The sequence below is a fragment of the Pelmatolapia mariae genome, linkage group LG5, assembly GCF_036321145.2.
Source record: "Pelmatolapia mariae isolate MD_Pm_ZW linkage group LG5, Pm_UMD_F_2, whole genome shotgun sequence".
Taxonomy (NCBI): domain Eukaryota; kingdom Metazoa; phylum Chordata; class Actinopteri; order Cichliformes; family Cichlidae; genus Pelmatolapia; species Pelmatolapia mariae.
In genome coordinates, this window is record NC_086231.1 from 2,397,501 (window position 1) to 2,413,339 (window position 15,839).

General features: G+C 42.7%; 2 protein-coding genes across 2 annotated transcripts in view; both read left to right on the forward strand.

Annotated features, from left to right (window-relative positions):
* ssuh2.1 (ssu-2 homolog, tandem duplicate 1) overlaps positions 1-3,963 on the forward strand; it is a 17,511-nt gene extending 13,548 nt beyond the window's left edge. The window contains exons 8-12 of the mRNA XM_063472769.1: positions 277-356; positions 1,127-1,219; positions 1,314-1,419; positions 1,650-1,757; positions 1,857-3,963. Coding sequence (XP_063328839.1) covers positions 277-356; positions 1,127-1,219; positions 1,314-1,419; positions 1,650-1,757; positions 1,857-1,991 — 522 coding nt within the window. The 3' untranslated portion in view covers positions 1,992-3,963. The remainder of the gene's footprint in view (positions 1-276; positions 357-1,126; positions 1,220-1,313; positions 1,420-1,649; positions 1,758-1,856) is intronic.
* A 1,308-nt stretch (positions 3,964-5,271) lies between these two features.
* The window catches only part of si:dkey-49n23.1 (semaphorin-3D), a 104,842-nt gene continuing 94,274 nt past the window's right edge, over positions 5,272-15,839 (forward strand). Inside the window, exon 1 of the mRNA XM_063473326.1 lies at positions 5,272-5,450. The gene's annotated coding sequence lies outside the window, so the exon portion shown is untranslated. The remainder of the gene's footprint in view (positions 5,451-15,839) is intronic.

Sequence of the window (15,839 nt, forward strand, 5' to 3'; positions counted from 1 at the left end):
AGACACCTCCATCATATCTTTAAGTTTAAAATGATCAAACATAGTGAAAAGTTTGCAGTGAATATGCGGCAGAATGTGCAGCATTTAAAAATAAGAAAGTGTGGTCTGCACTTCGACAGACGCTGAAGTGCGATCCTCTAAACACGCTCAGTGCACATTTCCCAGCATCCACTGCAGCTTTCGCCCGCAGTAACAAACTGCATTTGCTGAAAAATTAGCTTAAGCTCATCATAATGTAGGAATGAATCTTTTTAATCTTTTCTTCTCGTTCTGCAGAAGCGGTGCACGTTCTGCCACGGTCGCGGTCGTATCAGGAACAAGCACTGCACTTCCTGTCATGGCAGAGGTCGAAAGAGGTGAGAGTCCAGTCTGCCCGCTGCTTTTCTGCCTCTTTCTCACTTTAAAATGTGCAGATGATCAGAGACAGCTAATAAAAGCACTTTGCACTGCGACACACGTCACAGCTTATCGGAGGCACGATTTTGTGTCAACCTGAAAAAGTCTGAGCTGCTTTCCTCAGACTGAGGGGAGAAATGATGATGATGAAGGAGAGCGGGCAGGAAGTGAGTGTTTTGATCCAGAAAGATGTCCAGCAGGAACTGAGGACTCCAGTGGAGGGATGACTGTAACATACATACATATGGTACATATGGGAGGTGTGGCAGTCAGGAGCCCGTTGGAGGCCACGCCTCCCCGAGGGTGTACTGTGCCTTTGACACAAACTGAGTGAGAGAGAGAGAGGGGAAGGGATGATGAGGGTCGTGTTTGTGGCTACGATGCAGCATCCGTGGAAGAGCCTGCAGGATACAGGACCAAAGAAAGTCCACCATCTCGAGGCGTCTGAAGGAGAACCTCCTGGTGACAGGCAGGTGCTTGATCATGCCAACAAGCCTGTTCACAGATTTTTGGCCAAACCAAAACAGTCTTCATGCATCAGTCTGACCTCCCTGTGATTTCATCCTCCTCCCTAAATTTAAGTTGACATGATAAATGGGGTGCAGACAGCAGGGAGAGCACACAGATGGAGCTGCACAGAATCTGCAGGCTGAGCCGTTGCAGCTCCACTCTGGTCTCTTTGTTTTTTCATGCTGTCTCTGACTTTGCTGTTGGTCTCTCGCTCCTGAAGGTGTTTGAGCTGCCACAGCCACGGCTACAAGACCTGCTCCGTTTGTCTCGGCAGCCAAAACCTGCTGCATTTCATCCAGCTCACAGTGACGTGGTATCAAAATCACTCAATCACTCAAAATGTTCCCACAGCCCTCCGTATGACATCACTGTTTCAGCCGTTTGTGTTTATTTTTTTAAATCTGTAGGAAGAACAACGTCAGTGAGTTCATTCCCGACCGCCAGCCCGACTTTCCTGATAAGAAGTTTGAGAAGGTGTCCGGAGATGCTTTCTTCATCGATGAGAGTTTGCTGGTAAAAAAAACAAACATTTATTTTTCTTTCTTTCATTAATTTGTGTGTTGGATCCACACCGGCTGCTTCCTCTGTCCTGCTGTGGGAGAGAGTGGAACCACACACCTGGATGTTTGGTCAGCGTGTCCACTGTAGCGAGTGGATGAATATGAACTATATGAATGCATTTATAATAATACAGACTTCCTGCTGCTGAACCTGCATGTAAACACCTCTCGCTGTCCTGCCAGGTGTATCCTATCCAGGGTTTCCCGGATCAGGAGATCTGTGACGTTTCAACAAAACTGATTAACGAACACCTCGAGCGCTTCACCTCCACCAGCCGCATCCTGCAGCAGGTACAGATAAGCACACGCGGCCCTCTCGGCCGATCTCAGACACGTTCTTTGAGGTTTGTTGCTCTGTGTCGACTCTGAGCGTCCAATCTCCCTCCTCAGCGTCAGAGCATCGAGCTGGTGCCCCTCACTCACGCCTATTACACCTACAACGGGAAAGACTACAGCTTCTTCGTCTACGGGCTGGAGAACAAAGTGTTTACCTCCAAATATCCCTCTGCATGTTCCATCTTGTAGGCAGCACGGTATCGATATTTAATCCCACGACCCATATAACAGTTTTTGTTTAGTATGTTTACTTAAGAATCTCTCAGTTTTATGATAAATGATCAAAGCTCAGCTTATTTTTGATAGGATTCGCCTCCAAATCACAGGGAGCCAAACTTTTAAGATAAGTGGCCCCAAAGCTGTCACAGGTGTTTCAGTTAAACGTCTTGATGGATTTTCACTAGAAAATTTTCCATATATCCGTACATAAACTTTGTTATGCATGTTAGTTATTTTAACCATGAATCAGTATGAATTATACCTCTTTCTCTAATCTGTTATAATCCACCCACTGTGTGTGTGTGTCTTAACATCTACTTCCTGTTTACCATCAGGTTATTTCCTGTTGCTGCTGGTGCTTTCTTCAGTGCTAAATGCTTTTGTTCAGTATATCATCAGGTCAGATCACTAAAGTTAACGTGCACAACCTGGAGTTTAGTTGTTTATTATGTTTAGTTGTAACGTTTAGTCTTCAGACGTCTTCACTCGTCTCCACAGCAGACGTCCTGCAGTCACACTCAGGGTTTATTCTCTTATTTTCTGGTATCTGCACGAACCTCATTTTACTGCCTTTAAACACCTGAAGTTGCTGCTTTTGGTTGAAATCTCAGATACAGTCAGACTCGTTTCCACTCTGCTACTCTCGTTTGACTCGTTCCCTTTGTTTCCTTTTAACTTTAAACACAAGTGCACTTACAGCGTCAGCTTCAAGAGGAGGACTCGAGATTGTTCTTGGTAATTCTCATTGAGTGATGTTTTAAAGAAAAGTGATTAAGTGAGAAAATAACTGGCAGAATAATCGATACTGAAAACCATTGTTAGAAGGAGCACCGCCCATAACATCACAGAACATGAATGACCAAAGATTTTGAACCTTTCTGAATGTTTTCATGATATTTGTGCTCATTTTGGTGTCTCGCTCGCTTTCTCAGTCTCTCTGTGATGTTTTGGTTTCTCTGATGTCGTTTAAATTGTTTTTTTTACATATTTTTGTCTCTTTGTGATTTCAGTCTGTTTTTTGTGTGTGGTCATCTTTAGTTTATGTTTTTGTCATTATCAGTACCCTTGTTGAAATATTTAGTCACTTTATGGTAACGTTTATTCAATTTCTCATCATTTTCATATTTTTTTCTTTGGATTTTTCCATATTTGTCATCATTTTTTTGTGTCTTTGTTGTAGTTTTTAGCTTCTTTGTTACTTTAAGTCTCTTTATTGCTGTTTTGAGTGTTTTCAGTCTTTTAGCTGAGCTCGGTTCAGGTTCAGGGTCTTCCTGTCTCCTTTCCTCAGCCTGTTCAGTCATCCATCCAACGGTCCAGGTCTTGTTAGGCGATTAATTACAGGGATGGAATCGCTGTTATATAATTTCATGAATGATGGACTTCAATAGTAAAGTGTAAAGTTTTGCTTGATGGATAAACATCATTGAATTTAATCTGGTTGAGGATTTTTCTGGAGCTGTAAGGTGATTCGGTGCAGGTACAGCCCAGCAGGTCGAGCAGGCGACCCGTGTGTCGTACGACTGTTGCCTTAAAGTTGTTGTTTTTTTTAAGTCTACATGTAAAAGAAGAGAGGAATCTTCTTCGGGGCAGGAAATGAACTCCAGGCCAAATTCCTGGAAGATTAAGTGCAGCAGTTTACTGCCAGCGATGATAAAATGCAGCTTCCTGTCTGAAGCAGTTTGAACCTGCGTTTCATTTTCTAATAATGTCATAAGTAGGGACTGTTTGCTTGGTGTGCGTGTACGTTTTCCCCTTACAGGTTCTGTAAAATCTGTCCAGTGTTTGGACATTTTTCCTGAAGTGACACAGAAAACATGTCTCATGCTGTATTTAACATTTGTACATCACTACAGACTCTCATGTGTACAGCTAAAATAACATTTTGATATATTTTATTGTTTTAAAAACTATAAATCACCTGCCAATGTTTGCAGTAAAGTTATCACACAAATAAAAATGTTTTTTTATCATTACCCTGTGGTGTCTGTGCAGTCCCTGAACTATAAAACCACCAGCATGGATCCAAAAACATGTTTATTTAAATTATTTATAAATGTTTTGGTATTTTATATTTTTAGAGTCAGATTCCTGCTCAAGAACTGAAGGTAAAACTGTGCATCACGTGGCTACAAACGGTTAAACTAACCAGCGAATGAAAACATTGATGCATTTTATTGATCCGTTTTAGACTTGAAGCACGAACAGAGCGTCAGGGGAGGGAAACCGGCTGCACGAGAGGTATAAAAATCTGACATCTAAACATAAAACATCGTTTTTATTTCTGTGCTGATAAAATAACACCACAAGAGGGCGCTCCAGCGTGTTCAGTCAACTTCAGCCCAGGTGTGTTTACTGACACCGTGTGCTGTGGGAAAAACCACGATCCAAGGTTGACAGGTGAAAAAATGTGACGTGTGATGGAAAATATTTTAATTCTGGCAGAGATTTATTTGTAATATATTTAAGTGTTTAAACGAGTGTTTATGGCTTTAAGTTTCATTTTTGTGTCATTTTAATTCTTTAAGTCTGTTGTCCCTCTTTGTTGACTCCAAATCTTTTTTAACTTAACCAAACCCTGAGTTTGTTTGTCTCTGTCCTTTTTTTTTGGGTTTTTGAGTCTTTCTTAATGTTTTTGACTCATTTTGCATTTTTTCCTCTAACTGGGCTCCTTAGGCTCATTGTTCCTGTCTCATAAAGCCTCTTCAGACTGAGCTTGTGGCCCTGTGTAGTTTAGTGTGATAGCCAGAGGGGTGTGATTCATGGTGGCAGATATTAACTGAATTCTGGGAAAGAAATACTTTTGCTGCATATTGCAAGTTATTAATTTTATTTTTTTTAAAGCTCGAACAGTGTCTTTTCTAAAAACCGAATTTGCCATTATGTATTTCCGTATTTTTATTGCTTTTCACTTTGTTCTTGTCGTTTAGAGTTTTGAAGCCGTTTGCTTTTCTTTCCAGTCAGTTTGTGTCTGTTTGTATTAATATTGCGTCTATTTATTTTAAAATATTAAAGTGTTTTTGGTTGTTTTGAGAATTTATCTCTGTGTTTTTACTGGCTTGTGTCGTTGTGTTGTTGTCAGTGCATCAGTAATTAAACCCCTTCAGGCGCTGCACGTCAGTGTGGATGGCAGATAAAAACCACAGACTCCAATCACTGTGAAATGTGGACGTCGGACCTTCCGAGTTGCACGTGAAGGCAGCACGTTCAGGGCGGGTGGATTGAGGGTGCAGGAGTGGCTCACCCTCCAGCCCGCACGCGCTCAGTGTGTTTATAACGTGTGAAGCCTTCAGGTGACCCGACGCTGAACCGTCCGGTACCCGCTGCATCACCACCGGGATCTGCGGCGGCTCTGCGGAAGCGGAATAAAGTGAGACAGAGACAGATCCACGCACAGAGACAGATCCACGCACACAGAGAGACGTCTGCTCGGTGAGTTTGTAAAAGTTTCATTCTGCGTGTGGATGCGCTGCTGCTGTCTCTCAGGAGGAAAGTTTTTTGAAGTGTGTGTTTTTAATTTTTACTGTTCTTATGATTTATTTCTGATGCATCAGTGACGTGTTTGGTCCACAGAGGACACGTGCATGTTAAGAGGAGACTCATCCTCCCGTGTCTCCGCTCAGGAGGTTTGTGGGAAGTTTCCAGCAGATTTTAAGCTGATGAAAATGTTTAATTTAATCTCATTCAGTCCCGGCAGGACTTACGATACCCATTTAGAAGGTACAGTTCTGCTTATATAAATATTTTCTGGTGATGTATGAGGAAGTCCAGAAACCTTGATGGGGAGGTTTCAGGCTGGGCACTGTGGGGGAGTTGTGCTGGTGCCTGAGGTGCCCTTAGTGCCCACAGAGGAAGAGTATTTTTGTCACTGGGGAAGTTTATAGGGTTTTGTTGGCATTTTGGTCTTCAAGGAACCCTTTGTGGCATTTTGGTGGCAGCTGAGGAGGATCCAGGGAATTTTCATGGTCAGCGAGGACATCCTGTCTTGTGTCTTTGTTGGAGCTTTGGCCACTGAGGGTTGCAGAGTAGGAGTTACAGCCCAATCCATCATACAGGTTGGATGTGTCTTCTGGATGACTTTGCAAAGTGTAAAAATTGCAGACATAATTTATGGACTCTTCACTTTATTTTTACTAAGAAAGAGAGAATTTTAAGCCCGAGGCAGAGTTACTACAGACTTGATTTTTTTTCTCTTTTTAAAATGACTCAAAGTGGAAAAACTGAGACATGTTGTTGAAACTTCTCCACCTGCTGGATGATTCAGTACATATGAATGAGCTTCTCTTTACACTTAAAAAACATCATTTAATGTCCATGAATTAACATGAGTGTGACAGCTCTGAGTTAGAAGGTTTAAGGGCTAAACTAAAGGAGCCCACATGAGTTTTTCATGGACATTCCCAGTGTGTGTGTGTGTGTGTGTGTGTGTGTGCCCTGTGAGCATGTTTGAGGCACCTGCAGCCGAGTCTGTTAGAGACAGAACCACAGAAGGATCTGACGGTACAGTGGCTCCGTGTCTCTGCCGTGGGTAAACCTCCCCCCATTGTCCCGGCCTTTCCTGTTATGGACTTCACCCCCTCCACTGCTGTACAGTCTGACTGTGGGGCTGCTGCTTCCTGTCCTCTGTGTGTGTTTGTTGTTTCCTGGCTGCTTTGTGTCATTGTGTCGCATCTCAAACTGCAGCGCTGCTGCTGTGCAGATATCAGACACCTGTGTGCTCTGCGTGGGAGCTCGCTCAGACACATGACCTGCAGCGTGTCAGTGACATGGACCAAAAACGCGACATTTAAGTTCTCTGTTTTTTATATTCTGTCCTGAAACGATGTGATGCGCTGATTAGAGAAAATGATCTATTCACTATTTTGTTTTTTGTGCATTAAAATGCAAAAATTCTCTGCTCATCACTCTGACGTGTTGATTTGAGTTTTTTCTGCTTCGTTTGGTCGTCGGACTCTTTGCTGTGGGAACTCGCAGTGTTTGTCTGGCTTCGACAATAAGACGTCATCAGCTCATTCTACTGAGTCATCTATTCATTTCTTATTTATACCAATGGAGTCGGTCCAGAAACCAAATCAAACTCAAGGTGAATAATTCTCAACAACAATAAATCTGAATAGACCCGACGATCATTGGACAAACATGCAGACAGACTACCGAACAGAAGAGGACAACAGCCGCATGATAATCTATTAATAAACTTAATTAAGAAGCTGAACATCACAAGTGTTTGCTCTGCAACAGGTAGGTCACCTGCAGAGACCTCTATTAAACCCCAAAGTCCTCAGTGATGATGGGACGTAAGTGCTGACCTTTGTCCAAAGTTTTGTCAATCAGGGGACAAAAAACTATTTGGACTTTTTTCTAGAAAAAGTTTAATAACTATCCCCCCAAAAATCAAAACAAGTTAGGGTTTCTTTTGTGGGCCACGAGTCTGAGGTGACCAGAACAACACAAAAACTCCAAAGCTGAATTTGATGGAATCTGGTGGAGACTGTTGCATGGCTGAAGGAAGAAGTGCACTGGCTTTGGTGGAGGCTTTGGTGTCCTTCTAGTTTCCAGTGTTTTAATGCATTTCCTTCACTCCTTTATATTTTTAAAAGAGGCTGACATTGAGATTAGTTGGGGGATTAAACTGTGAGGACTCTTGACTTCAGAAGGAAGAAATCTAAGTGGCCTAAAAATGAGCACAAATAACTTGTTTCTGCAAAATTAATTGGTTTAATTTAAAGGAAACTTGAGGAAGAGCCCTTTAAATCTGCAGGTTCACTGTATCTGTGAACCTCCTGAGTGGAGCCCATTGAAGCTACTTGACTCCCTCTCGGTCAGGAGAGGGTTTTACTCTGTCTGTATCAAGCTGGCTGCTGAGTGAAAGGAGAGAAAACGAGGAAAAGCTCATGTCAGCGTGAGGCGTGGAGCCTGGTGGCAGTCGAGAGAGGAGGTGGTGGGGTGGAGGAAAACTGACAGCGGGTTTTGGCCTAGAGATAGAGATCGGCGAGCACACAGCGGGCTTGTTGCTCGTGTTCTTAAAAGCTGAGTCAAGCCGTGCGACACATCTCTCCATGAGTTGAATCAACAACGGCTCGTGATAAAAAGTCTTATCTGATGGCTGCCGGCCAAAGAGCAGTGAAGTTCAAAGCTGGGCTGCAGCACTTAGGAAGAGACTCACTTTCACTCGTGATTGCAGTTTTTTGTTTTCGTCAGTCTGGAACATTTAAAATGAGCAGCAGAGAAACATCCAGAGACAAACAGGCAGACAGACGCACTGATGCCAGCGGGCACTCGAATTACAAAGCAAGATGTAATCCGTGCGCGTTACAGCACAGCGTGGAGAGCAGAGGAGAAAATCACAGTATTAGTGGAACCTGCAGCTGGTTAGTGAAAGTTACACATGTCAGACTGTTAGGGCTGAGTCAGCATCACCCAGAACTGAAACAGCACTTATACGAGTCTGTCCTGTCCTTCAAATATCCTGAAAATATCTCTATTACAGTTTGTTGAACTTTAAATATAATTTAAATGAAAAAAGTCAGAAAAGGCGAGGCCGAACTCTGACCTCAGGTAGCACGCTGACGACCATTAATAATCCTTCCACAGGTTGACCTCCAGAAACCTGTTTAGAAATGAGAAAACCACATGAAGTATTTCATCCTGCATGGTTGCTTCTTTCTGTTGCCTCTCTAACTTTTCCACGTCTGGGAATCACGTGAGCAGATCTTCTTGCTTTCACGGTGTGACAGGATGCAGCGTGCTGCGCTCTTGCTGTTGGACTGAAGGTGTAATCTGTCAAAGCATCCGTGCTGCGCGGTGCTTTCCGTGGTTGAAGCAGGCGTTACGATCCTTTCTGTGTTTGATGCGCTTTGCAGCATCCCAGATGGATTCCTGGAATGTGCTTCTCGTTCTCCATGGATGTAACGCTCTGATTTGATCCAGCTTATGCATCCGTCTGAACTTCAGGTCTGTTTTCCATTCTGCTCTTTGTGGCTTTGATACCGACTGCCTTCGTATGACCCATGAGTGTGTCGGGCTGCTGGGCGGCAGGACGGCTGCTTCAGACTCCCCGAGGAAGAACTTATTTGGATCAGTGTTTTTTGTTTTTTCTTGATCAGTGGAGATGCTGAAAATCAGTTTCTGATCCATTAGGTGTGTGTGTGTGTGTGTGTGTGTGTGTGTGTGTGTGTGTGTGTGTGTGCTTCCCTTGTACATGCTGGTGTGTGTACTGTTGCACTGAGGCTGCCTCGCTGCAGTTTGGTATCAGCGTCTGTGCTCACAGCTCCTGAGCCTGCGGTGGGAACAAACTCATCAAAGCTGCACCCAGGTGTCCTCCTCCCTGCATTATATTCCTCCTGTGTCTCCTCATTACATGCAAAGTGTTCTTTACTTTTGGAGCTCTGATCCATCGTTGTGGTTTCACTTTCTAACAGAGCTTTAATGTGTTTTTCAGCCCTGAAAGTTTCATGTGGATCTCCTGAACGTCTAAAGTTCAAAGGACTCAAAAACGCTGGAACAAAATAACTCGAGTTAAAGAGTTAAAGAGCGCCAAAGCTCAACTTTGAGGGCCTGAAAGGCAAAAATATTCATAGTAATATGTTTCACATGGCTTCATTCAATATAATAGTAAATTTATTGTATGCAAAATAAATCGGCTGCTCCCGAGGGAGGCAGGTGGGACGTTTCTCAGATGTGGGATAATCCACATGTGTATTTGCTGTACTTGTAGCTACATTATGTTTAATGTTTTGGCTGCTGAGAGGAATTTGGGGGCTAAATAAAGTTTATCTTCTCCTAAATTGTCCGAGAACCTGAGGGACTAAGAGGGAGTTTCCATCCACATTTCTCAGCACTCCTGATGCTTCTGTCTTATTTTTCCCTGCGATAATGTAAACGTGTCCTCTGAGGATGGAAAAAGTTTACGAGCCACGTAGCGAAAAGCCAACGTCGCTCATCTAGACTCGACGCGCGATGTCAGCTCCTCCATTAAAAGTGATGGAAAGTCTCCTTCTGTCCGCGGCCCGGCTCGGCCTCAAAGAACCAGACTCACCGGCCCTCGAGTCCTAACTCACAGTAACGGCCCACCTTAGTCTTCATCCCGTGGGGGGAGGTGATGAGATGTTTATGCACGGAGCAGGTCGAAGGTCAAATAAAAGCTTTGTGTAGATTTGTATTTTGTTATCGTACAGTTGTGTTTGCAAATTAGAAAGTCTGTCTGGGCCAATCAAAGCGTGAGCGCACACACATAATTATTATAATTATTTATTATTATTTAAAGTGATTTAATGAATCATATTTACCTGGACACTGATCTCAGCTTTAAGTAAACTCAATATTTCTGCAGTTTTGACTTCGATGTGTGAAAAGAAGCAAATTAAAGATTTTATCTTTGGCTCCAGGAAATCGAGAACCTGTCGCTGTTAATGTAGACGAGAATGTGGGCAGATTACTAATTCAGGTCAAACTGTTTTATTCCTGCACTGGATGTAAGTGGACATAAGTGACATTAATCGTCACCGTGATTAATCATAAAGCAGACAGAGGGCAGCTCCTTATGTAACGTACACGCGTCATGCAGGGATATTATTTCTTAATCAGACGGATGATAAAGCAACATGAAGTGTTACACCCTGATCCAGCTGCTCTGCACTGCTAATGAATGAAATAAGTGACATGAAATTTTCTCTTTTATTTTACTTTATTGATATTAAAGAAATCCAAGCTTCCCACTAGTGCTGGGCGATATGGAAAAAATATTTATCACGATATGAATTATTTTATATCACGATAACGATATATATCACGATATACCACCTGACCTGTGGTCATCTGGAAAGTATGCAGTCTGTAAACAGCGAGTGGAGAGTCTTTGATTTGAGTTACCGTAAAGCATGTCGCAAATCCGGGTGCACGTAAAGCAGCACCATGTCGCAAAACCACAAGATGGAGTTTCTTTGCGAAAAATATCATTTTTTTATACTTTATTTTCTCTTGCATAAAGTTAAGAGCATGTATAGTGAGAAGACAACACTAATATATTTGCCACAGGCTATTTAACCCTTTAAGACCTACCATAGAACCAAGTCTGCCAGAGCTTATCTTTATGTTTTACATGCTGTAGTGCCATTTGTGGGAGTATTTCAAGTTTCCATATATCAATACAACCGTTATAGCCCAAATTTTAATAATATGTATGCATTAAGTCCATAGAAACTACATAAATTGCAAAAAAGTGCAATAAACTACAAAAAAATTGAAAATCTCTTTTTTTACATATATTTCTAGTTTCTAGAAATTTAAGAGGCTTATCCCTCAAAACTGTAAATACAAAAAAGTTGCACAAAATAGTTTCCAACCACGAGAAATTTATTTTGAGTGTCTTAATAGTTTTATTTTTGAGATACACAAATTTTTATATACTACAGGAAAAATGAAAATAAATAAATGCAAATTTGCAAAAACACAGCATGTGCATCAAAATAAACTATTTCCAACAGTGTAATTTGACTTCTAAGCATCCCAGAAACGATACAGAAAAGCATAAAGTCAAACATGACTTTTAAAAGCACCAACATAGGCTTTGAAGCTAAAAAACTACATTTTCCGCGAAAATGACGTCACTTCCGGTTTCGGACAGGTAATGGCGGACATGCGATAGTTGCGCTGACTTATATTCCAACGTAGGAAGTGTTATGAACAGCTGATCGGATTGGCAAAGCGTGTCTCTGGAATATTATGTTTTTGTTGCTGGAAGTGGTTTTTATGCAATTTTTGCAAAGCTATATGTGGAAGGAAACCGTGACCGAGGACAAGCTAATGGAATAAGATGTAAGTACAACTCCTACGGTTTCATATGCAAAAAAAATTATTGCACTACCTTACCTGGTTCCAGTTCTACAGGGATTTAAAAATAGTTAGGCAAAACGGAGTGTGCCTGCTCCGACCGGTTTTAAAGGGTTAATGATATATTTTATGTAATAATTTATAAAATTAGGGTTAGTACGATAGAAACGATAGAAGACAAATGGCACATAGACACTTTTCTATCGTCCACACGATATATATCGTCATATCGCCCAGCACTACTTCCCACCATGTTTATTAGGCCTCCATGGACCCACGCGTACGAAGTCCTGTCTGCACTTTGTCTGTATTTGACGCTGAGCTGTAGTTTGATTATTCCCAAAGCAAAAGTCGGAATGATCCCATAAAGAAATCCCAGCAGCTCCTGATGTTTGTGTCACAGGCCGTCCTAACGAGGTGTTTCTGACCGTTTGGCTCGATGCTTCAGTGTTTAAAGTTCTGACGTCTGTCTCTGCAGCAGCCTCCACATCTGTGCAGCGCCGGCTGGGTTCCTTTCTTTCTGTTGTAGTTCTGCTTAAAAGGTTTTCTGTATTTGACTTTCCATTTCTCCTCACCTTTATCACTTTTCTTTTTTTTTTTTTTGTATTTTTCTGCCCCGCCCTCGTTAGTTTTGCCTGTGCTGTCTCACCTCTGACCAGTTTTCCACTCTTTCACCTTCCACACATCCTAAACCAAACCAGCCCCGTGGTCTTCAGCACCAGTAAGTGAAAATAAAATAAAATATGCAACACAAAGCTCCCACCGGCACACTAACTTTGATCTCTGGCTCACTGATCATCCTCATTTAGACTTTGTGCTTCTCTATAATGGAGCTGTTAGCTCTCGTTAGCAGCACTGATGATGCTAACAACCAGACAAACTGAACCCGTCACACAAGGCAGCACATTTGTGGCTTGAAGGCAGTAAGATTTTTGGTTAATATTGAGATGATGATGATTATTCCAGAAAATTACTCAGACTTGTAAAAATTGTGCATTTATTACGTTTAAAAAAAAAAGAAGAAATGAGTTTTCCAAAGGATGTGAAGTAAATAAACTAACCTGCCTCAGCCTGGTGGGGAACAGAACTTGATTTTGATTGTCTCATTTTAATAATCGGTGGAAGCCAAAATGATAAATTCAGTTAGGGTTCAGCTCTGCTGTATGCTGGACGTCGGCTTGTGGGGAAAAACGCCTGAAAACGAGCTTAAATGTCGATAACCTGTTCATTCTCTGCCACTTGTCAGGGGAGCAGTTACTCCAGAAATTCCCCCTAGCTCCTCTTGTCGTGGGGCATTCCCAACCACATGGCGTAATTAATCTACCCAGCATGTTATGGATCCGCACCAGGGTCTGCTTTCAGCGGGACGTGCCTGAAATACCTTTTGTCCAGGAGGCATCTCCTGCTGCCTGAAGTGCTTTCCTGTGGTGAGGCAGCGCCGCTACTTTTCCCTCATTTAAACCCATTTTGGTTGGACGCAGTTAATAATAGGTCCACTTTGGGGCAGTTTGGGTCTGTGGTTTTGGAAATTGCTGAGAGCTGGAGTGAGTTTGGTTGCATATTAAACACACAGGTCACAAAGGCTGTTTTATATAGCTTGCTTGGTATAGCGTGGCTCTGTGAGTTCTCACCGCAGGGGTCCTGGTTTGATCCCACTCTCCGCTGTGTCACCCCTCCACTCGCTCTCTTTTCTTCTCTGCTATTGTCTCTTTAACACAAAAGGTTAGACGCACAGAAGAAGGAAAAAAGGCCGTCCATGCGCTCGTACATTTCTCTGCTGCTCGCTTAAAGCGCATTATCTGAAAGTTTTTATTTCCCTTCCATGTGCCCGAAATCTGTGCAACCTTTCATTCAGACTCAGACTTTTTAAATGCTTCCACTGATTTTGTTTTCTAAACTGCACGTTTTTGCATAGCTGAGAGCAAAAATCTGTCAGGTTGAAATAAACTGGTAATGTACCTTTTCACCCACTCTCTGCTGGGCACCACTTTAGCTCCACTGGGGAAATTTACAGTGTTTTGCTTAAGCGGTGTCTCAGTGAGGGGCACCGTTCCCTCCTTTCCTCATTTTGGAAGCTTAAACTAAATCTGCACCATCACAGCAGGGGCCTGAATGGGCGGAGAAGTCTCCGCCCACTGCCGTGTGATTGTTGAATGAATGATGGCAGGTGAAGTTTTTTAGAGTTGCTCAGAGTTTCATCATCCTGCTGATGCCTGTTTAGGCTGATCCAGGGTTAGCATCACAAAATAAAACATTCAGGGCCGCGATTAAAATGTCAAAAATCTTTGAAACCACTGCTAAACACACACACACACACAGACGCACAAAATATGCAGACGTTGATGAAGAGCCCAGAAAAATATCCTCGTCTTCATCCGTGAAGGGTTTTGTATCATTAAACAAACCCCTTGTTCTTCCTCTGTTTCCTGCAGCCCACAGGATCCAGCTCTCTGGACTCTTGTTTTTAGAGACACAAACACTGTTTTTTGTCTTTTTTTTGTGAAGCTGAGAAATTCCCCACCTTTCAGTGCAGCAGTGCCACAAAGGACACAAACCACACAGCACAGCTCTAAAGAACGAAGGAGACATAAACAGCGAGCGAGTCCATTCATTAGTTTGTGTAAATTTTTATGTTGTTCTGTGAGCTCGACCCAGAACTCCCAGTCAGTCCCTCAGGTCAGGGCCGGGCTGCTGTGGTTAATGGACTCACTGACTCGGTGCTGGGAAAGTTCTCAGCCCTGCAGAACACACAGAGATGGTTCTTATACCCACCACTGTGCAGGCGGATTTACAGTACGCTGACCCAGAAACCACAGTCAGTTCAGCCTTTTATGTAATTTGGGCTGTTTGCTGAGCTCCGGGGAGTCTGTGGAATGGCTGCCTTGAAGGGAATTTCAATTTCTCATTTCAGCTCCGTGTATTTATTCTTGGACTCTTCTAGAGTAACTTTGCATGATTCACAGTTTCAGATTCATACCTGCACTGGTGCAGGCATGAGCAGCATTAGCTCCTCCCCCTTTAAGTCACCTTTCTTCTTATTCGCTGCCATAAACAGAAAGTTAAAGCAGGGGTGGGTGGGGCTTCTGTGCTTGGACTGTCTGATCTCTATGACATCATATGGATCCAAGAATTAAAAAAACTCATAAGTGTCAAAGTTCAGTTTACGTTCCGGGAAAAGTAAAGCTCATGGCGAACTGGGATTCTTTGCAATGACCAGCAGGGGGCGACTCTTCTGTTTGCGAGATGAAGCCTCTGGCACCTTAAGATTAAATTCTGTTTCTATGTTGAATGCATGGAGATTGTTGTTCTGTAACACCTGATTTTCTCCCTCTGACTTGATCCGCTTCCTTCGTGTTCACTGAAAAAGTGGCAGCAGAAGAAGACGTAGCATAGAATCATGCGTAGTTGTTTCAGGCTCCGTCAGTATGACTGTAGCTGCTTTTCTGTGGAGGTGCACATGGTGCAAGTTATGCCGTCTGATGTATATATTCAAATAATTTAGTTGGGTTTTAGCTGTAGATTCTCCGTCTCTTCAGTATAATAGAACTAGAGACGCTAACTTGTCTCATGTGGTTTGTAAGATGACAAAAAACTGAAGTGTCTTTCTAGAAATGGTTAAACTGTCAGCTTTTATTCTAAACACCAACATGGGGAAAAAATCCCAGCATCCGCCCATCAAATCAAACTTCTGTGAATAAATTAAAAAATTTAAAAGTGACAAAAGTCAGATCACATTTTTCCAACATCACTTTCCCATATATATCGCTCCAGTCCTCCCCAGGTATCTCAGTATTATTGTGTGATTGTTCAGGAAACGACTCTTTTTGCCTTTTGTTCGTGTGTGTGTGTGTTTCTTTCTTTTCTGGTGGTCTGTGCTGTCAGCGGGGACGTACGTGGGACTCTGAACATCTCGTGAATGAGCTGCAGGCTTTGGACAATCGCTGCTTTGGGAGTGAGTGTGTTTTGCTGTGTGTGTGTCCATCCTGCAGG